This window comes from Molothrus aeneus, chromosome 11 (assembly GCF_037042795.1).
Source record: "Molothrus aeneus isolate 106 chromosome 11, BPBGC_Maene_1.0, whole genome shotgun sequence".
Lineage (NCBI taxonomy): Eukaryota > Metazoa > Chordata > Aves > Passeriformes > Icteridae > Molothrus > Molothrus aeneus.
The window spans coordinates 18,155,224-18,176,718 of record NC_089656.1 but is presented as its reverse complement, the minus strand read 5'-3'; the positions used below and the strand labels follow the sequence as shown (position 1 = coordinate 18,176,718).

General features: G+C 50.1%; 1 protein-coding gene across 2 annotated transcripts; it reads right to left on the bottom strand.

Annotated features, from left to right (window-relative positions):
- Window positions 1-673: 673 nt before the first annotated feature.
- KLHL36 (kelch like family member 36) lies at window positions 674-21,464 on the bottom strand. Of its 2 annotated transcripts, XM_066557467.1 has the most exons (5): window positions 21,191-21,464; window positions 16,436-16,517; window positions 11,795-12,868; window positions 10,029-10,186; window positions 674-2,695 (listed from the first exon to the last, which is right to left on the bottom strand). In XM_066557467.1, exons 2-5 carry the CDS (start codon window positions 16,493-16,495, stop codon window positions 2,140-2,142), a joined length of 1,848 nt encoding a protein of 615 aa, XP_066413564.1. In that variant the 5' UTR covers window positions 16,496-16,517; window positions 21,191-21,464; the 3' UTR covers window positions 674-2,139. The 2 variants fall into 2 exon arrangements, 1 of the variants encoding a protein (XP_066413564.1); XR_010784310.1 differs by lacking the exons at window positions 674-2,695; window positions 10,029-10,186; window positions 11,795-12,868; window positions 16,436-16,517 and adding an exon at window positions 20,280-20,579.
- Window positions 21,465-21,495: the final 31 nt, after the last annotated feature.

The window sequence follows — 21,495 nt, the reverse complement described above, 5'->3', positions numbered from 1 at the left end:
AATCCACCTTCACTCACAGCCTCTGGATTTGGTGTTTTCCCCAACAAACCCTTTTTGATGAGCACTGAGGCTCTCTTTTGTTCATGTTTAACATTAAGCAATTGTAAGTTGTTTATCTACACCCCATTAAATACTGTCTTTGAAACCACCCTACAAACTGGATTGGATTTTTTGTCAGACCTGCAAAAATGTGAAAAGGAATTTCATAGAATCACAGAATGGTTTGGCTTGAGGGGACCTCAAAACTCACCTTGTTTCACCCCCTGCCATGGCAGGGACACCTCCCACTGTCCCAGGCTGCTCCAAGCCCCAATGTCCAGCCTGGCCCTGGGCACTGCCAGGGATCCAGGGGCAGCCCCAGCTGCTCTGGGCACCTGTGCCAGCACCTCCCCACCCTCACAGGGGAGAATTTCTTCCCAGTGTCCCATCTAACCCTGCCCTCTGGCAGTGGGGAGCCATTCCCCCTTGTCTCTTCTGACTGGAGCAGAAAAATGCAGAAAAAAATTGATTATCTAAATAAAAGTTCTATTTCTACTTAATATTGTTAAATTTATCTTCCTACTAAAATGTTTCTACCATTATAATTTCCACTGAATAATGATGACAGGATTATTTTTTTTTCAATTAATCAAAAAGGAAAACCTCAGTGAAATCAATACACAAGACATCAGACTGTGATGAATAGAATATTCTAAACTGGATTTATTGTTCCCAGACATTAATGTAATACATAAACACAATAAAAGAGGGGATATAGCAACAAGCAACCCAGTAACAGAAAAAAAGCAAGTCTTTGAAATTTTTGTTCTATACTTACACATGAAAATGTCCCCAAAAAGTTAAGTAGTTGTCAGTCAACATAGCAAGGATTTCAGATATTAAAAAAATAACCCCAAAAACTTGTCAATGAGTTTGTCATAACCAAAATGTTTCATTTGGGTTTTTTTGGTTTTAAATTTATTTTTAGGCTAAAAAAGAATAACCATTACCTCATGCAGTACACAAAAGCTTTAAAATAAATCCATTAATGCAAATGAAAGCCTGACTCCTGAGGCTTTTTTTAAATTAACAAAAAAGACACCAAAAAAAACCTCAAAGAGTTTCAGAAAATTAATTCCAACCAGTTTTCTTAGCACTGAAGAAACAACCTATAACCTCCTTGCACTCCAGAAATTTATTGTTACCACTTTCCTTACACATGTGCTTGTAGTAGGTCTTAAAGTAGGTTTCTTAGTAGAAACTCTTACCAGAGTTTCAAATGAAATTAAGTGCAAAAATGTTTTCTTAGTGTTTTCCAATTATTGAGGTAAATAGTTTGGGGGGGGGGGGGGAAAGACAAAAGAATGAGGGTAGCAGGATATCACCTGCACATACGCCAGATGGAAGAAATCTGAAATACATGGAAAGGGAGGTGGGAGAGGAGGACTGAGGAAAAAATAACAGCAATGATCAACAGCTGAACTTTAAACCAAAGCCCTTGAAATCCACTCAGCAGATCAGCAGTGACTGAAATAAAGGGTGTTTATGGGCATGGCTGGCGGGCTGGGCTCTGGGGGAGCTGGGATTGTGACAATAGTCCCGGTCCCAGCTGAGTGCCTGACAATGCTGGGAATGCCAGCGCTGCTCCAGCAGCTGCACCACGGCCTGGCCAAGGCACACAGACACCCAAGATCATCACACCAGGAGCTCCTGACGCCAGCAACGGGGTCACGAGCGCAGAGCTGCAGCTTCTACAGTCAACAACGTAATAGATGGCAAACGAGAGACTGAGTTAGCAAAATGTGGTATAAAAAAGTATAAAAGTTGTTTTTAAAAACCTCCTTAAAACGTCGATATAATACGATGTATGTGGAAATGCCATGAACCACAGAAGGAGAAGCCTAAGCCTTAACATTCAGGAGAGCAGCAGAACCTCTCTGGCCACATCACCCTTTGTATAGCAAGAGGGGGAGTTTTTGGTTTCTTTTGTTGTTTTTACCTTAAACATGAGTTTAATCCAAAAACCACATTCAAGTGTACATTTTCGGAGGCTTCAGAAGATGCCCTCCCCACCCTGTTTAAAAAGAAAAAGAATAAAGGTTAGATAGAAATGTCTAAATACAAGGAGCCCACCATCCAAGGGTGGCTATCCAGGAGTGGTCATCTTCCTCGATCTTGATGTTTTTTTGTTTTTATCTTTTTCTTTTTGTCCTCTGTTTTGGGTTTCAGGGCGCAGACGCACGCGGACACTCCGGCAATCGCTTTGGGCAAGTCCGTCCCTTTGCACCACTTATTTTTCTCCTTATCATACACCTGGACTGTTTTGGAGAAGACAGCCTCCTCCCAGCTGTAACCTCCAAGGATGTAAATCTTGCCTTCCCAAACGGCCACCCCCGATTCACTGTTGGCTTGCAGCAGAGGGGCCACTCTGGTCCACTGGTTGCACTGGGGGCTGTAGGACTCCACGCTGAGGATGTCGAACCGAGCCATGGTCTCGATGTTGTCGTCGCTGCCGCCGATGGAGTAGATGTTGTCCTGCAGGGTGCACATGCTGTGCCAGCCCCTGGCAGTGATCATGGGCCTCTTCTCCTCCCACACGTCCGTGCGGTAGTCGTAGCACAGCAGGTTCTTTCTGTAGGGGCCGATCTGGTAATCGTGGCCTCCCGAAATGTACACGAATTCCTTGTAGACGGTGCCGGCGTGGCCGTAGGTAAACCTGGGGCAGCAAACAGGAGCGGTCCTTATGGGTTTTATCAACACACACCAGCATGCAGAGGGACTGTGCTAAAGAGGCAAATAAACAGTAACTAAAGGCAGCAGAATCCCTGGTCTGGCAGTTACCCAGTAACTCCTCTCATTCCCAGGGCCTCACCCTGCACTGCAGAGTGCACAGCCTGACAACCACTTTTAAATCACCCTTTCCATAGCTGGTCGCTACAGAGCACCAAGGCATGACAATCACTTCTTAATGCATCCTCTAGAGTGTGTCACACAACAGAAATAGCCCATCCTGCTCTACTGGCATGACCTTCACTCCCGTATTTCTGCTCCAGTGCTTGGCTTGCATCAGTCTGAGAGGGCCAGAGAGGGAAGAAATCCACATCTAAGAAAGGGACCTCTCAGACTTACCAGTAGGGATAAACCAAGAGAAACCAAGAAGAAAACTGCTGCTGCCTTGCCCTTGCACAGCTTCAGGATCACTGGACACATTTCTTACTCACGGGCACTCTCTGCTCGGTTCACCTGCAGTCCCAACACAGACAGTGTCCTTTTCATGAGCCATCTGTCTGCTCTACCACTGCTGCCCTACAGCTAGGAACTTCTTTGGTCACCCCAGGACAAGGCAGCAGACCCCAGCCCACCACAGATCATGGTGAAATAAGAGAAAATGAGATGGTAGAAGCAGCACCATGCATGCTGCATGCACAGGGCAGAGAGAAACTCCCTTGGATCATCTGTAATAAACCCACTATAAGAACAGCCTGGAGATCTAGGCTTAACTTCACACTGGGCTATTCCTAACCAAACCCCTCTGAGCTCTCAGCAGTGCACAGCCAAGGTAATGAACAGCATCAGCTGCTTTGAACACATCATTTCTATATGTCCTTTTCCCTCTTTTGGGGGAGTTGGGGCGTCAAAAGATGCAGCACCAGCCACAGCAAATTGGCTCTGTCAAGGAACCCAGGCAATTCAATCCCCACAGGGCACAGAGCAATGCTCTCATCAGGCTGCACTCACCAGCCTCTACCACCATCCTTTGTAGTCAGGCACTGGAGACCACGCAGCCTCCACGGCAGACAGCTCTGTTAGCATTGCTGTAGCCTTTGAACCATGCCTGAACACGCTGGAGCTCTGTGTGGAGAGAACCTTGAGCTGTTTTTATTTCACAGGCTAATGGTTTCTCTGAGCCACACAAATGCTATCGGAACATCTTCCATGCAGCTGAGTGCCAGCACTTGTGTGCCAAGGGAGAAGATGGCCTAGGAAAGAAACCCCACATTTACCCTGAAAGCACAAGGCTTCTGAGATGAGCTAAAAGGTGGTTATTATCCTAGATGCCTACCAAAACCTCTGATCCCTGTCTGAATCAGATATTTTAATAGGTTCCTGCTACAAGAAGCAGAAAAATCCCTGACACGCTTGGGCTGACAGAGCTGAATGACCAGGACAGTGTGTTCAGCTACAGGGGCTGGAGATCTTGCAGAGGTGACTTCACTGCTGTTCTCCTTCTTGGCCTCTCAGGGAAAAGAGAGGAAGAAAAAAGGAGAGAGCTTTGGTACAGTTATGGACTCTATCCAAAAAGGCAACTCAGGATTTCCACAGCTCTCAATGTGCCTCATGATGGAAGCAGTTCATTCAAGCTCAGTGCTTCTGGTGAACATATTGTACCCTGAGCACATGGACCCCTGGCCTTCACCCTGACAGAAATATCCCCAGGTGAAGTGCCCAGAGATGCTGCTCCTTGGCTGAGGTCTCTTCCAGACAAAACAGGGACTGTCCCTCTCCAGTGGCTCCTGGGCTGCTTTGTCAGAGCCTGTGTTTCTCTGCATGCACAGGAATGGGGTTAAAAATGCTCAGTCTGGGGATGGGATGAACAGCTTGAGCTCAGTTCATTTCAAACTGCAGCAGACTTTAAGCCCACATGAAGCCAGGCTGCCTGGAGGCTGTGCTGTACCAGGGAGTTTGGAGGAGTCAGGAGGAGGACAATGTGAGGACATGGAATGCACCCCAGAGCCCTGCACTGCTGGTGGCAATCACACTGCATTCACCATTCAGGGAAAAATGACCCTAAGTTAATAAAAACCTGCATGGCCTTTGGAGAAGCAGGTTAAATATTCTCCTGCTCTGGAGCTCTGTACAGGTAAGCAAGCAATAGCCATTGTGTCTCAAGCACAGGCGTGCAGCCCAGCACAGGCAGCTGCATAAAAAGCACTGATTTTCTTGTTCTTTTGCCTCAGTCCATGGCTGTGTCCAGGGAACAGCAGCAGCCAGAGACTGCTTTGACAGAAACCATCAGATCTGAAGCACCAAATCGACCATCAATTTGTTATTGTCCAGGACAGGACAATTACCCACTAAAAGGCACCAGAGGTGTTTCACTTTGAAACTTTCACTTCTGAAAGCTCATCCAAAATAGCATCACTTTGCTAGGAACTGCAGGAAATAGATGCATAAATTGAAACCAATCAATGCAGATCCTTTCTACAAGCCCTGTGATGGAGAGAGGGGCATTTCTAAATGGGCAACAGAACAGGCACATCAATAGAGTGGGTCTAGACATCCTCCAACAGAGAGCATTGAGCATTTTGGCAGCATTATCTGCAAGAGTGGCCAGAAAAAAAGCAGAGGCATTAAGAGAAAGGAGATTTGATTTTAACATCTGCTGGAGCCTGGCACCAATTTTGAATGCCTTAACCCAGATACAGTGCTGAAAAATTAGTTCCTGACCCAGTAACACCATTCAAATGCCAGAAAACCTACCATGTACTGCCCAAGACAGAAGAGCACATAACTCAATCAAGCTTTGGGAATCCCCTACTCCAACCAAAGTCCAGGTGAGCTGTGGTTGCTCTGAATCTTGGTGTCCACCTGTCGTAGCCCTGAGAGATCGTTCATGACCCAACTGGCAGAGCAGATACCATCACTCCCCAACCTGTTCCAGCACAGCTCCTCACACAGCAGCTTTCAGTTGTTCTGCCAAACTTTAACCTAGGGCCACTCAATTAATTTCCCTGCTGTCTGCAGCAGGCCTTTTCATGGTGTGCTCAGGATGAGAACACACTGCCCCACCTCCTGCTCTGCCACTCCTCAGCCACCGCTGCTCCCTGCCGGGCCAGAAACTCTGACAGAAACTGCTCCCAGTTTCTGGGAAAAGGGGCAAAAATACAGCACCTCTCTGAAGAAAGAGAAAGGTATGCCACAAGCAAGGACCCTAATTGTTACTGTTAGGCTGGACGTGACCCACACACACGTGATCAGGGTCTAAGAAGAAAAAAGTTTTTTTTTCTGCTTGTTCTCCAGCTTATATACTCTTAACAGAGTGTGATCTTAAGTCATTAACTACATCACAATAACTTATTATATTCATTGGTGCAAAGCAATTAACATTAATATAATTGGCAAAAGTTTTACAGAAATTTAATAAGGCACATATTCACATTTACTTATGCACGTAGTCTAGCTTACAGAAATTTTCATGTATCTTTTGTAATCTGTTTCCATGCTGACAGCCTTGTCTTCTTCCTTGCTATGGATACTCTCGAAAATCATCAATTGATATTTCTTCTATTAACTCAGCTTTGCTTGCAGGCCAGCCATCCAGCCCCTCCACACTTCCCCCTTTTTGTATTTGAGAGACAAACACAGCTGAGAAGGATTTTTGCAGGGTTCAATGCAAGAATCCAAGCAGATAAGGGAGACACAGAGTAATATTTACAATCACTAACAAAATTAACAAAAACTATTCAGCTATCTCTGTCATCTAAGTGTCATCATCACTGCCCCACCTCCTGCTCTGCCAACTCCTCAGCCACCACTGCTCCCTGCCAGGCTAGAAACTATGAGAGAAACTGCTCCCAGTTTCTGGGAAAAGGGGCAAAAATACAGAACCTCTCTGAAGAAAGGGAAAGGTATGCCACAAGCAAGTACCCCAGTGAGCATCAGGCAAATTGAATTCCCTTGGAGCGGGCTTGGAGCAGGTCCACCCTTTAGACAACTTGGCTGAAGTTTTCCCTGCAAAGCATCTGCCCCGAGAGGCTGTTTGCTTCTCCAGCAAGACAGCCCAAGTTCAGTCAAAACAGCTCAGTTCCTTCCAAGAGAGTGCTTAGGGAAAACAAGATGTTGTTTTGACCATATAGGGTGGGAAGGAGAGGGGGTGAGAGGAGATAACGAGCCTTAAAGCTCTTCCTTAGAGGAGCAGGACTGTGAACAGCAGCAGCACGGACACGGGGTGGGTGCTGGCACCTGGGCTCAAGGACACAACCACTGCCTTGCCTGCAGATCCCCACACACGTGGCATGGAGGGGCTGGACAGCTGGCCTGCAAGCCAAGCTGAGTTAATACAAGAAACATCAATTGATGATTTTTGAGTGTAGCCATAGCAAAGAAGAAGACAAGGCTGTCAGCATGGAAACAGATTACAAAAGATACATGAAAATTTTTCTAAACTAGACTAAGTGCATAAGTAAATGTGTATGCATGCCTTATTAAATTTCTGTAAATCTTTTACCAATTATATTGATGCTAATTGCTTTGCACCAATGAATATAATAAGTTATTGTGATGTAGTTAATGACTTAAGATCACACTCTGTTAAGAGTATATAAACTGGAGAACATGCAGAATAAAAACCTTTTTTCTTCTTAGACCCTGATCACGTGTGTGGATGTCACATCTGACCTAACAGTAACAACGTGGCAAGCTCTGACCCTTGGGAAGCAGCAAAACAAACCCATTTTCTGGATGTTCAGCATAGAAGTTTTAACAAACAACCTCTGAGAGTCCCACCCCACACAGCTCGAGTCAAACAACACGAGCCCACACCCCAGGATGACCTCAACACGAGCCTGTCACTCCAGGGAACAGGATTCCAGGCAGTTGCTGGCTTGGGGCAGTCAGGAATGGCACCAAAAATCCTGCTGCTGGTGGTCATGCTCCCAGGAGGACCAAAACACCTGAACACGTTCTCTTCAGAGGGAAGAAGACAGAAAAACACAGGAAAAGAGGAGGTTTTGTTGGGATACAATGCCTGAGCAGGAAGTCAGGAAGCAGAGGACTGGAGCTTCTGGTTTCCTCTACGTGAGAGGTCTTGCTGCTGGAAGAGGGCTGGGGGAGATGTTGAGTGAAACAGGAACTTAAATCTGTTTGAGGAACAAAGAGATCAGATGAGGAGTGCATTGAAGGGAAGAGTGGAGCAGGCAGGAGGAACTGTAGCTGGAATGCTTTTAGTCTTGAATGGATCACAGAATCCTCTTTCATCCTTCCTCCCCTGCCTACTGTAAACCACAGACTGACAGGGATGGGGCAGCCACAGCTTCTCTGGGCAACCAGAGACGGGCCTCACCATCTCACAGCTAAGAATTTTTTCCTAATATCTGATCTAACCCTGCCCTCTGCCCGTGGGAAGCCATTCCTCCTTGTCCTGGCACTCCAGGCCCTTGTGAAGCCTCTCTCCATGGTTCCTGTGGGCTCCTTCAGGCACTGGAGTGCCACAGTTAGGTCACCCTGAAGCTTCTCTTCTCCAGGCTGAACAATCCCAGTTCTCTCAGCCTTTCCTCTTAGGAGAGCTGTTCCATCCCTCTGATCATCCTGGTGCCTCCTCTGGACTTGCTCCAACAGCTCCACCTCAAGTTCCCCAAGGAGGGGCTGCCCAGAGCCTTTTCTGCAGCCCCAAAATCTGCCAGAGCCACCCAGCTCGAGCAGTGGATGTGAGTCAGAAAGGTTCCTGTTGCTCACCTCTGAGTCTGGCCTTTTGCAACCTGCATAATAAAGTTCTTTTTGCCTTATTCCTTCTGTGCAGAAACAATTCAAACTCAAACAATTCGCTGCCCAGCACCAAATGGAAAAAAAGGGCTGAAAAGACAAAAAATCCTAACGGGCCAAGAGTCGACTAAGATCTAACTAAAGGCACTTGAATGTGCAAAACTGCAGCTGCATGGCAAAGTGGGGAGCTGTCACCACACAGCTGAGCTGACACAAGGACAGAGCCACAGGAAGAGAGGATGCAGAATCATTTATTTGGGTGCAGGAATAATTCATCCTAAAAGGGGTCTGTCCCCTAATGGGGGGACTTTTGCCTCATCCAAGCAGACCAGCCAGGCAATCTAATAAAAAATTAACACCCACAAGTCAAAGTTCACTTTAAATGCTGCAGCTGCAGAATTCCCAAAGCCAGCACACAGGCAGCAGTTGGAATATGCAGACAAACTGCTCCTTTTTAGGGAGTCTGAGTGGATTAAGCCAACTGTGTGAACTTCCCCAGGATCATTTATGAGTAAAAATATCCACACAGGATACACCTCACAGGTGACCCCAGTTAACAAAAGGATTTAGGACCCTTCCTGCACAGCTTCCCAGGCAGGGCTGTGGTGTTTAGCCCAAACTGCTGGATCTGCCTAAGTGAGCAGAAATAAAAAGCATCCTGCTTGTGAAGAGCACTCGAGCCCAGCTGTTAGCCTGGATCAGCCTTGCATTGCAGCACCTGCCCAAAATAGAATTGGGCAACAGGATTCTGTGCCTTCACTGGCTGCCTCTGGCTCTGCAGCTCTGCAGCTCAGGGAGCAGGGAAAATCCCTGAACTCTCACCCCAAACTGCAGGAACCTGCTCTGTGATGGCACCAGGAGAGCCAGCACTGCTGCTGAGCTTTCAGGCATCATGGAAACAGCATCCATGCAGCCTGTGATTCCCACAAATGTGAAACATCACCAAATCTGATCACAGCAAATGAAATGCTGTCCTGCTGGCCTTACAAAGTCACTGCTCTGACGGTGATTCAAGGCACAGCAATGTTCTGTCTGCTACAACAAGAGCTGCAGGGCTTAAACCTCTCGCAAGAGAACAGCCACGTTTCAACTCAGACAGAGAGAGCTCACATTTGCCAGGGTTCTGTATTTCCAACACAGATAAATGTGTTTAGCTGTGACAGCCAGTCTGAGCAGCCCAACACAAACACCCTAGAAGGAAAATCATCACACCAAGGTGACAAAGTAAGGCCAAAGAAATGACAAACCCCTTTGACCAAGATGTGAAAAGTGCTTCTGAAAATATTCAACCCCAAGTGGCCTCAGGAAAAGCTTTGTAAGAATTGTGGAATGAAATCAGAGCTCTCCCTCCCATCCTCCAGATGCACCTTGGGATGAAAATTCAAACCCTGCTGACACAAGGCACTGCCTGCTCGGCTCCAGCTGTGCTGTGGTTGGCATGGCTGATGCCACATTGGTTTTAAATCCCCTTCCCTCCCTCCCAGGGTTCCCTTCATCAGCTAAAGCCACACAAGCTCCCTTTACTACCACCCTGCAAACACAGGGGAGCTTCCAGACAGCTCAGTTACCTGGGCAGTCCTGCTATGTAGGTCCAGGAGTCCTTCTGAGGGCTGTAGGTCTCAACTGAGGACAGGGCCCCGTTCTCATTCCTGCCACCAACAGCCACCAGCATGTCAGTGATGGCTCCCAGGTAGAAATCCACTCGTCGCTGTCTCATGGAGGCAACCTGGAAAAGAAAAATGACCTGCTGGCATCTTCCAGGGTCTGGCAAGCAAGGGATTTAAGGGCTATTCATGCCTGAGGATGGGGAAGTTGCTTCTTCCCCTGTATTTGGTAAGGAGAGATTCTGGTTTTGACTATTATATTCATAAAACGCTTCTGTTTTTCTGCAGTAGCATCCATTTCAAACAAGGGGAAAACAGGAAAACATCTAAGAGAGAGGTTACTCTAGAAACATTTGTGTTTATAGGAACTCCTTCCCAACTCTGCAAGAAACAGGCGTTGGAATCACTGAAAACCACAAGTGAGCCATCCAGGATGGCTGATCCATAGAGGAATCATGACTGGTTCATGTGGAAACCACAACTGCTCCATACAGGAACCATGACTGGTCCATATGGGAACAAGGAGTGGCTGATACGGTAACCCACACACATGAGGGGTTTTGTGGCAGCACTGGGAGCAAAGAGCTCGTTCTAAGGGACATTTAGCACAGAGACAGTTGAAAATTGTCAGAGACATTTCCTTTTGACATCACACCCATTTCTGATTTATATGTACTACTGCTTGAGGAAGGTGAACCAAGCAATCACCTCTAAGTCCATTCCAGAATTATTCCCAGAAGTAATCTAAAGAATTGTGGGTGAATGCTGATCAGGAATTTCTCAGATGAGATGCCCAAATCCTAAATGGAGCTGAATATCTGCCCCAAACTCTTTTGCTGCTTGTATAATTTAAGCATTCCCACAAAGGACTCAAGCAGCTGCTTCAATGTAACTAACCTGACTTTTCATTTGCAAGTGCTGCCAATGTTGACTATTCCAACAAGCCCTGCCCTTCCACCAGCAAAGAAGAAAACACTCTAAACGTCAAGGACTTTGAACAGAGAAATAATACAGCTCAAGCCTCACCTTTATTCACTGGTTACAGCTGGGATCATACCTATATAGGAGATTTGACGCCGCATCCCCTCCATTGTCCTGCATCCCCCCCAAATCCCAAATGAAGCTGAATATCTGAATGTCTGAATATCTGAATATTGTGTCATTAAGAATTCTCACAAAGGACTCAAGCAGCTGCTTCAACGTAACTAACCTGACTTTTCATTTGCAAGTGCTGCCATATTCACTATTCCAACAAGACCTGCTCTTCCACCAGCAAAACACTGTAAACATCAAGGACTTTGAACAGAGAAATAATACAGCCCAAGCCTCACCTTTATCCACTGGTTACAGCGGGGGTCATACCTATATAGGAGATTTGACGCTGCATTCCCTCCACTGTCCCGCGTTCCCCCCAAATCCCAAATGAAGATATCTGAATATCTGAATATTGAATATGTGATATTGAATATCAGATATCTGAATATCTGAATATTGCTCTTTGTGTCATTTAATATTGCATTTTGTGTCATTGAATATCAGATATCTGAATATTGCTCTTTGTGTCATTTAAGCATTCCCACAAAGGACTCAAGGAGCTGTTTCAATGTAACTAACTTGTTAGTTCCATTTGGAAGTGCTGCCATGTTCACTATTCCCACAAGCCCTGCCCTTCCACCAGCAAGGAGAAAACACTCTAAACATCAAGAGAAGAAATACAGCTCAAGCCTCACCTTTATCCACTGGTTACAGCGGGGGTCATACCTATATAGGAGATTTGACGCCGCATCCCCTCCATTGTCCCGGGAAAAGCTGCCCCCGGCTATGAAGATGAATCCTCCCAAGACCGCCACGCAGTGGTGACTCCGCCGGGCGGGCAGAGGCGTCTCTGCCACCCACTGTCCCTTCCTGGTGTCCAGGAAGCAGGTGTCATCGCAGAGCTCCAGGCAGCGCTCCGACACCTCCCCTCCCACGAAGAGCAGGCGCTCCTCGCAGGTGCGCAGCGCCGTGCGCTTGCTCTGCAGCACGGGCTGCGCCGCCACGCTGTTGTGGTAGCTCACGGCCTCCTCGATGAAGCCCTCGCAGTTGGCTTCCTTGGGCAGCAGCGAGCACACGGCAGGCTTCACCCTGTGCAGCAGGTCGCTCTTGGGGATTAAGGGGAAGTGGATGTTGTCCAGCACTTGGTAAGCCTCGTTCTCCCGCTCCGGGTACTGCGTGAGCCACTGCAGGGCCGCCTGCAGCAGGTCGTGCTCGCACTCCTGCTGCACGTCGCTGCTGTCCAGGTACTGGCACAGCTTCTGCAGGGAGATGTTCTGCAGGAAGTCCGGGGTGAAGGACAGAGTGCCGAAGTTCTGCAGGATGAAGGAGTCGATGTAGGAGTCGAGGCGTTTCAGGTTGTAGATGGAGGCCAGCTCCTGCAGGTACAGGTAATTCTCCTCGCTGACTTCGTTCTCCAGGTACTCGCAGCAGAAGTCCACCACCTTCCAGATCTGCAGCAGGTGAGCCGTCTCCAGCACGTAGTCGATGTTGCCTCCATCCAGGGACAGCTCGCTGCCGTACAGGAAATCCACCACGGCCTTGAGGCCGATGTAGGAGGCTCCAAAGAGCTCCACCTCCTTCTGGTGGGCCTCCCTCATGCCGATGGTGAACATGGAGTTGAAGTAGTCGCTGCACACGGCCAGGAGGTTCCTGTGGGCCGGGACTCTCTGCTCGTCCACCACCAGCACGATGTCACAGAAGAGGCCTCGGTGCCTCTGCTCGTTCAGGCTCTGCAGAACCAGGCTGGAGTGGTCATCCCACCTGTACACCTGGGAAACACAAACAGCATCAGGCAGGTGGCACCTCCACCACGAGCCAGAGTGAAACGTTTTCCCACTAAGTGCAGGCACTCATGAGTCAGAGACAGCTTTTTTGTGCTGCACATTCACATTCATAATAAATTCTGACATGAAGTAGTTGGCAAGTGACACAGTATGAGCCTGAGCTCCTCACCTTCACTTTGAAAGGCCTATGGAGACTTTTACTGCTTCCTACTCCTCCCCTTTTTTTAAATAAAATTTACTCTTCCTTCCCCCACAGTGCTGCATTGAAACCTCCTCCCTGATGAGTTATACAGGCACAATTTTCTGAAACTCTTCCACTCATTGTCTCAAAGACATCTTGCTGACATTTCCTTTCTTCCTTGTCCCCCAAATGACTCCTTGCAGAGTTCTCCCAGCTCAGCTGCTCACAGAGCATTCAGAGTGGGAAGCACACACGCAGCAGTACTCTGAATTTTCATTCAGCCCATGTATTGTTTGGGTTACTGCTTGCTTGACAGCTACCCCCTCTTAAATCTTTCCAGAACTCTGCATTTCTAAGCTTGTTAGGGTAAAATCCCTCTCTTTCTTCCCACATTATTCCAGGCACACACACTGCACTCAGAAGGAATAGCTGTTTATTTATGTGCAAAGCCACACAGGGAGAGCTGATTCCCACAAGGCTTCTCCTCGCTTCCAGAAGCTGAGGTAGGTTTTGTTTAAATGAATAGGAGCAGATATTTTTCTTTTAAAGGAAAGGGAAAATGCCCTCAGGACACATCCATTAAGTGCCCTTCTGGGATCCCTCTGCTCCTCACATTCTGACCACCAGCTCTGGACGTGTCACTGAGCTTGTGAGGCCACCAGCCTTTGCTTTCTTTCCCACACACATCACCAGCCTTAGGATGAACCAAGCTGGAAACATTTTGTTACCCCTCAAATGTACCCCAATGTACCCCTCAATCACCTCAGAACATGAACTGAACACTGCTGGTCAGCCCAGAATGCCAAGTGAAGTTTTAGGACCACCCTCTGGAGGAATTAAATGTGTGATGGCACAGTCAGGTACCTTGTGAGGCCTCTTAATAAAAGCCAGGTTAAGGTAAATGCAAATAGCAAATACTTTAATTACCAAATCCAAACCAGGCAGAGCCTGTAAGGACTTGTAAGAGCAGTGAAGGGGTGGAATGGAAGCACATCCCTGTGTCCTACCTAAGGCAGCTCTGAGCAGCCCTGGCTGTCTGAATCTTGCCCAGTCCTAATTCCCCAGGCTGCATTGCCAGAGGTGACACCTGAAAAGGTCCCACAGGTGACCTGAGCCTCCCAGGCTCTCCCCCTTCTCTTGCCCACCAAGCTGCTGTTTCTCCCTGGAATCCTAATGCCCTGTGGCCCTCCTGGCTGCCCAGGCAGAGAGCACACAGCCACAGCAGTCTGGAAAAGCCATTGCTGGGTAGATTAAACCACAGTGGGACCCTCTCTACCCACCTGGCTGGAAAAGGTTTGATTCTTAAAGCCAAGAGAGCTTCTTGAGACCTAAATGAACAACTAAATGTGCTGCTCTTACTGTGACATCCCAGCAGATTCTCTTTATTTCCTTATGTTCTCTTCTAAACAATGGAGCCCAAGCTGCCAAAAATCCTGCTGCTGGAATGGCTCTGAACACTCAAGTGTGCAGAGTTAAACCAGTCTAAGGGAAGAGGCTTCGATAATTAAAAGGTTTCTGCATCAAAACTCTTTAATTTGCCTTCTACTCATGAACACACCTCTGAATTTAAAAAGGGAACTATGGCATAGACAACAAAGTGGCTTCCACTGAGGAATAGAAAAAAAAATGGTGTTTAAGGACTGTAAAGCTTTTTATCTGTGTTTTCCTGAGGCTGGGAAAAGCTGATATTGTACAGGAGCCCAAGCAGAAACCAGGGGGTGGAGAGGAGGGGGAGAAGAATAAACGTGGCAAAGGATAAACCACACTTGTGTGGCAGCTGTAATCAGGGGCAGCTGATGGTGACAGATGAACAGCAAGAAATGACAACTTGCAGCACCCTCTCCCAAATCTGACTGACAGGGGATAGGATGGATCCAAACCCTTGGATTGAACCAAACCCTTCCTGCCTCTGATCCCTGGGAGCTGGCTGATCATTTCTCTCTAATATTCCCTAATTCCACCATCATGCATAACGAGATTACAGCAGAATATCAGATTTGCCAGAGATCCCTCTGTGCTGAGCTGGATGCTGAGGCAGCAGCATAATCCTGCCCTCGGATCCGCCTGCATCTCCTGGAATCCCTGTTGCCATGTGGGACTGCTGCTGCTCCAGGAGCCAGGCACAAACCCATCCCACCCTGCGCAGAGGCACTCACAGCACAGCAGCTCAGGATCTCAGCCCCTTGCTGAGTTCATTTGTTGGGAGCGAGAAATGGAGCTGAGAGCTGCACATTTCAGAACCAAGACTAATTTCATACTCAACTTGAACATCTTCCTCAAGCTATTTATATTCTGGAGAGCAGCCTTACATTATCAGTGATTCTAAGTTTAACAGATAGTGACAGCTGCTGTCTAAGCAAGCAAATAAAACAATGCTGTCAAGTTAATTAATTTTTAATGTGATGAATTATCATTACATTCAGACTAAACCATTTAAGTGGCAGACAGGATGAGGGAAAGATTATATTGGTAGGGATGCATTTAAAAATTAGTCCTATTTATCTTTCATCAATTGTGTTAGAGCAGAATTTCGGCTTCTCTTGGATTCAAAGATCTAATTTCTCTCAGACTGTTAATGCAGCTCTGCTGCTCATCAATGGTGCAAAAGAAAATGAGATCTGGCTCATTCAGCTTTGGTAAGGAGGCACTGCAAAGTTTCTCTTTTCCAGCTTTTTTTCCTGGAGTTACAAGGTACCTGTTCTGCAGTTCCTGTAACTACAGCACAAAAGCAGCTTGCACTGGCACGAAACAAAGTGAACATAATAATTACAGCTGTTATTAACATTTTATAACTCACCCTGAGGACCTGCATAAACAGCTGCCTGAGATGGATTTCCGTGAATTCACAAACAAAAACAATGTATTTGTGCAGACAGAGCTTTGATACAAAGAAAATGAACCCCACAAACTCAAGAAAGCAGCCCAGGTTCTTGTGAGTTCACTGGGCTAAGCACAGTTTGCAGGATCGAGGCTCCCATCTTGTACAAAACCAAGACTGAATCTAAAGAGCAATCCCAGCTTTGCTTTTGTAACGAGCTTGGATTTTACGAGATGGATCAGTTTAAAAAACAAACACACCACATTTCATAACTGAATTTTTAGTATAGAGAAACTGCTGTGCTGCAATGATGTGGGTTTCTAAGTTATGAGTCATGATGAGCAGATGCCCATTTGCTGCTGCTTTTCCTTTTTTTTCCCCCTTAATCACTAGGCAGCACAACTTCTACCAAAAACACTTGAGCAGGTAAACCACAATTCCCATCCCTCTTTTCAAAGCTCTGAATTCCCACATTCCCCGCAGCCAGCCCGCCCAAAGGAGACCCTCCACCCCCAGCGGGATTTTTTTGGTAGGTGACACAAATCGCACGAACCTTGGAGGATTCGCTGATCTTGTGCGGGCGGCAGATCCTGCTCTGCCGGGTTCCCTCCATGACCGCCCGATCCGCAGCACTTCTGCAACAAAGGCACAGGGAGGGGGATGTTCAGCAGCTCGCCAGCCCCTCCTGAGCGCTCACTCGCATCTTCAGCCCAGCAGGGAATGCAATTCCCGGCCCGGCACGTGCTGGAAATGCCCGGCTTAAAAAAAAAAAATATTAATTTTCTCTCCTCGCTGCTGTTCCCCGCTGCTGTCAAAGGTCGGTGGTGTCAACAAGTTGGGCTCAGCCCAGCCCAGCCCAGCCCAGCCCCGGGCGCCGAGCGCTGCCCGGGGCCGGCCGGAGCCCCCCGGCCGCGCTGCCCGACCGGCCCCGGCCCCGCTACATCGGCCGCGGGGACAAAATCCGGGCGGAAAACAGCCGGGAAAACAAAGCGGTGACAAATTCCTGGAGGCTGCAGCCGCCCCTCGCCCCGCGGCCGGGGCAGGAAACGCCGGCGGGGCGGGACCGAGCGGGGCGGGACCGGAGCGGGGCCGGGAACGGCGGGGGAGGCGCCGGAGGGGCGGGCTGGGGCGGGGATCCCCGCGCGAGAGACCGAGAGACGGGCCGGGATGCTCGGACACATCCCGGAGATCAGGGCTGTTCCCTGCCTTGGGATGCTCGGACACACCCGGGAGCTCGGGGCTGTTCCCTGCCTTGGGATGCTCGGACACACCCGGGAGCTCGGGGGTGTTCCCTGTCCTGGGATGCTTGGACACATCCCAGAGATCGGGGCTGTTCCCTGCCCCGGGATGCTCGGACACACCCGGGAGCTCGGGGCTGTTCCCTGTCCCGGGATGCTCGGACACATCCCGGAGCTCGGGGCTGTTCCCTGCCCTGGGATGCTCGGACACATCCCAGAGATCGGGGCTGTTCCCTGCTCCAGGATGCTCGGACACACCCGGGAGCTCGGGGCTGTTCCCTGTCCCGGGATGCTCGGACACACCCGGGAGATCAGGGCTGTCCCCTGTCCCGGGATGCTCGGACACACCTGGGAGATCAGGGCTGTTCCCTGCTCCAGGATGCTCGGACACATCTGGGGGATCAGGGCTGTTCCCTGCCTTGGGATGCTCGGACACACCCGGGAGATCGGGGCTGTTCCCTGCCTTGGGATGCTCGGACACACCCGGGAGCTCGGGGCTGTTCCCTGCTCCAGGATGCTCGGACACACCCGGGAGCTCGGGGCTGTTCCTGCCGGGTCAGGGATGGCGCTGGCAGGGCCTGAGGCAAGGCAGACACGGGTAGCCGTGCCAGGGGCATTGGCTGCAGGGAATTTGGGTTTTTTGTGTTTTGTTTGTCCAGCGGTGATAAACTGTGCAGTGGCTCTGAGAAATGCAGCCTGAAGCTCCATCACCATCTCCTGCTTACCCTGCCTGACACTACCTGACCTCAGAAATTCACCTCCCCAGTGGGGCTTTCCCTGCTTCCGTGGGACTTTCCCTCATTCATTACGGCCCAGGAGGCTCAAAATTAAGAACCTCCCCTTGGTGAGCAGCAGGCTGAAAATTCCCTGCCTCAGGGGGGAACTCAGAAGCAAAGACCCTTCACAGACCCACCGGGTCCAGTTTCAGGGCAGTGGTGCAAGGGGAAAAGCCCTTTGCTCACCCAGCACCCCGGGTACCCTCCAGAGGTGATCACGGGGACAGCAGAAGGCTGGCTGTGTGTCCAGGCTCCATCTGCTCCCACCAAGGACAGCCCAGCTTGGACGCGTGTCCCAGGTGGTGACAGGGCTGTGTGGCTGCAGAGGGTGATGGGGACACCAGGGGAGTGTGCCACAGCTGCCTGTGCCAGCACCTCTACCTGCCCTGGCCTCTGCCACCCTCCAGTGCTGGGGCAGCAGCACCCAGCCAGCCCCAAGGACACTCCAGAAACCAGAGGGGATGATGATGGCTTTGTACTCATCTATTGATTTCTGAGTCTGGAGATGAAAGTGTTTTTGCCAGCTTTGGTCTCTCATCGTGTGACCATGAGGACCTGGGTAAAGACCCTCGGCTGTCTGAGTGAAATCCCACTCTGCTGCCAGCCCCAGTGTGGGCTGTGACCTGAAAACTGACAACCCCAATGCTGTGACCTGAAAACTGACAACCCCAATGCCAACTGTGACCTGAAAATTGACAACCCCAATGCTGTGACCTGAAAACTGACAACCCCAATGCTGTGACCTGAAAACTGACAACCCCAATACTAACTGTGACCTGAAAACTGACAACCCCAATACTAACTGTGACCTGAAAACTGACAACCCCAATGCTAACTCTGACCTACAAATTGACAACCCCAATACTAACTGTGACCTGAAAATTGACAACCCCAATACTCTCTCTGACCTGAAAATTGACAGCCCCAATGCTAACCGTCATCTGAAAATTCAGGGCAGCCTCTTCCTGAAGGAGAGCATTGTTCTTGTTCTATCCATTCCTTTCTCTGTAGTTTCTATTCCTTTCTCTGCTTCTGCACAGAAAAGTCAGGGATGGAGAAGCAGGATTGGGAACAGGCACATAGAAAGATTGGAGAAGAAGCAAAAAGTGGGGGAGATGGCAAAGCGACACGGGGACAAGGCACTTGCAGGGTGTAATTTAAGATAAAGATGATGTTCCTGGGGGTCCATGGCTGTGCAGGGCCATCCTGTTTGCTCAAATATTCTGAGGGCCTTCCTGCATTCTAGAGAGCTGAAGGTCACTCCAGACTCCCAGGACTCCATGCCTGCTGGAGATGGTTTTTTGAGGAGATCCCTAAGTCCTCACTTTCTCTTGTGCTTCCTCTCCAGGGACTCCTGTGACATGGACAGGTATTTCTGCCAGGCCTGTGACATCTTCCTCACAGGATGAAAAGCCCCATGTTCTGGAGGTCTCAGAATTGCCATATGAAAAGCAAATCAGAGCTCACTAAAGTCAAAAAAGTAGGTAATTTTTTCACTCCAGTTACAGCCTGATGAAACTGAGCACAATACTTGTCCCTCCATGCATTTAAAAAAAATATCCATGAAAAAGTGAGGAAAGACAAGGAAAAGAAGCAAAGAGAAAAGGTTTGGTCCCACAAGGAAGATGTGCATTTCTGATGTTAGATCTGGCACTGAAAAGTGTGAGGCATGAAGTCCCTAATTAAGAGAATGAATTCTTCAGCCACTGGGTCACAGGGACCTGCACAAGGATGAGGTTCCCTCCTCCTAAGGGGATGACATTGGAGTCACCCACCTCTGCCCTAGGAAACATCAGGAGCTGAGGGTCAGGGATTGAAGGGACAAGGGCAAGGACAAGCAGCAGTGTTACAGGTATAAACAGCAGCAAGTGCCAATGGATGATAAACACAGACTACAAAAAATACATTTATGACCAGACAATGCTCAGCACAAAGGCTTTAGAAAAAATAAAAGAGTTCCTAAAAGCAAAGAAGATCAATATAAATCCAGAAGTATTAATGTGTGATTATATTATCATCTAGAGCCTGCAGCCTGCAGATACCGCGTGTGATTCACCCGGTGTCCTCCACTTGTACTGACTTCAGAAATATTTCCCTGTTCCCTATGACCTCATCGAGCCAGAGATGCACTGCAGCAGTGCCCCAGAGCCTCACGTCATCCAGGGACGGGGATGCAGCTGGAAGGAGCTGGGGCAGCACTGGTGGCACTAAAGGGTCCCTGGCACTCAGGGCTCGCTCTGGAGCTCTTGTCCCTCACGTCTGACAGCACTCAGTGACAGGGTGGTAATGGGGCTCCTACTGCTCAGCCTTCACAGGGACAACGCTGAGGTGAAACAAGCAATGGTCATCCCCTGCAAACTTTAAAAGAAACAAAATGTGATACTTTTTATCGAGGAATACGGTTTTTTATTAAATTCCGAATCCAGCCCTACGGGTTTTGGGTAGAAACCCACTAAAATGCCGAAGGGCTGGTTTGTACAACTCCAGTCCTTGGGCACGACATCACCGGGCGCTGTTTATTCCCACGGGTTCTGCAAAGCACAGAGCTGTCTCTGTTGCTGTGGGGCTGAAGCTCGGTCTCACAGGCAGCCCCAGGCTCTCACCCGCATCTCCCGGAGCGCGGGGACTCGCAGGGATGCGGGATCGCTCCTGGCAGCGCCGGCAGCCCGGCAGGGGGAGATCGCTGCATTGGAACGGGGCGAGCCGCTCGCACACGGACAGGGACACACACACGGACAGACACACGGACACACACACAGCTCCCCGCACACGCCTGGCCCAGCAGCGGCTGTCACCACCCAAAGTCACCCCGGAGCCGCCGTTCGAGGCCGGGGCCGCCCTGAGCGCTGGGGCCGGGATGCGGGTGATGCTCAGCCCCCGCTGCTCCGCACAGCCCCGAGCCCCATCCCCGGCCCCGGCCCGAGCCCCCATCCTCGGCCCCGAGCCCCCATCCCCGAGCCCCCATCTCCATCCCCGAGCCCCTATCCCCGGCCCCGAGCCCCCATCTCCATCCCCGAGCCCCCATCTCCATCCCCGAGCCCCTATCCCCGGCCCCGAGCCCCCATCTCCATCCCCGAGCCCCCATCTCCATCCCCGAGCCCCTATCCCCGGCCCCGAGCCCCCATCTCCATCCCCGAGCCCCCATTTCCATCCCCGAGCCCCCATCTCCATCCCCGAGCCCCCATCCCCATCCCCGAGCCCCCATCCCCATCCCCGAGCCCCCATCTCCATCCCCGAGCCCCCATCTCCATCCCCAGGCCCCATCTCCATCCCCGAGCCCCCATCCCCGCTCACCTGCTCCTCTCCGCGCTACCTCCCGTGCTCCCGGCCCGTTCCCCGGCCCCGCCGCGCCGCCGCCGGCCGCTCCATCCCGGGCTCTGCCTCCTTCCTCCTCCCGGCCCTCAGCGGCCGCCACAGCATCGGGGGGCTGCCAGCACGGCGGCGGCCGGGAAAAGCCACCCCACGGCCGGGAAAAGCATCCCCGGGGCGGGTCGGTGCCGTGCCGGGCCGGGCCGAGCCCCGCGGCCCCCGCGCCCCCGTGCCCGGGCTATTGCATCACCGCGGTCCCCCCGGCGGGCCGGGAGGGGCCGGGCCAGGCC

Excerpts from the sequence above, each read along its gene's own strand:
- KLHL36 (XM_066557467.1), bottom strand. The coding sequence starts at position 16,495 with ATGGAGGGAACCCGGCAGAGCAGGATCTGCCGCCCGCACAAGATCAGC. Across the intron at positions 12,869-16,435 it reads AGATCAGCGAATCCTCCAAG|GTGTACAGGTGGGATGACCA; the intron begins GTTCGTGCGATT and ends TGTGTTTCCCAG. Across the intron at positions 10,187-11,794 it reads GCTGTAACCAGTGGATAAAG|GTTGCCTCCATGAGACAGCG; the intron begins GTGAGGCTTGAG and ends TTTCTTTTCCAG.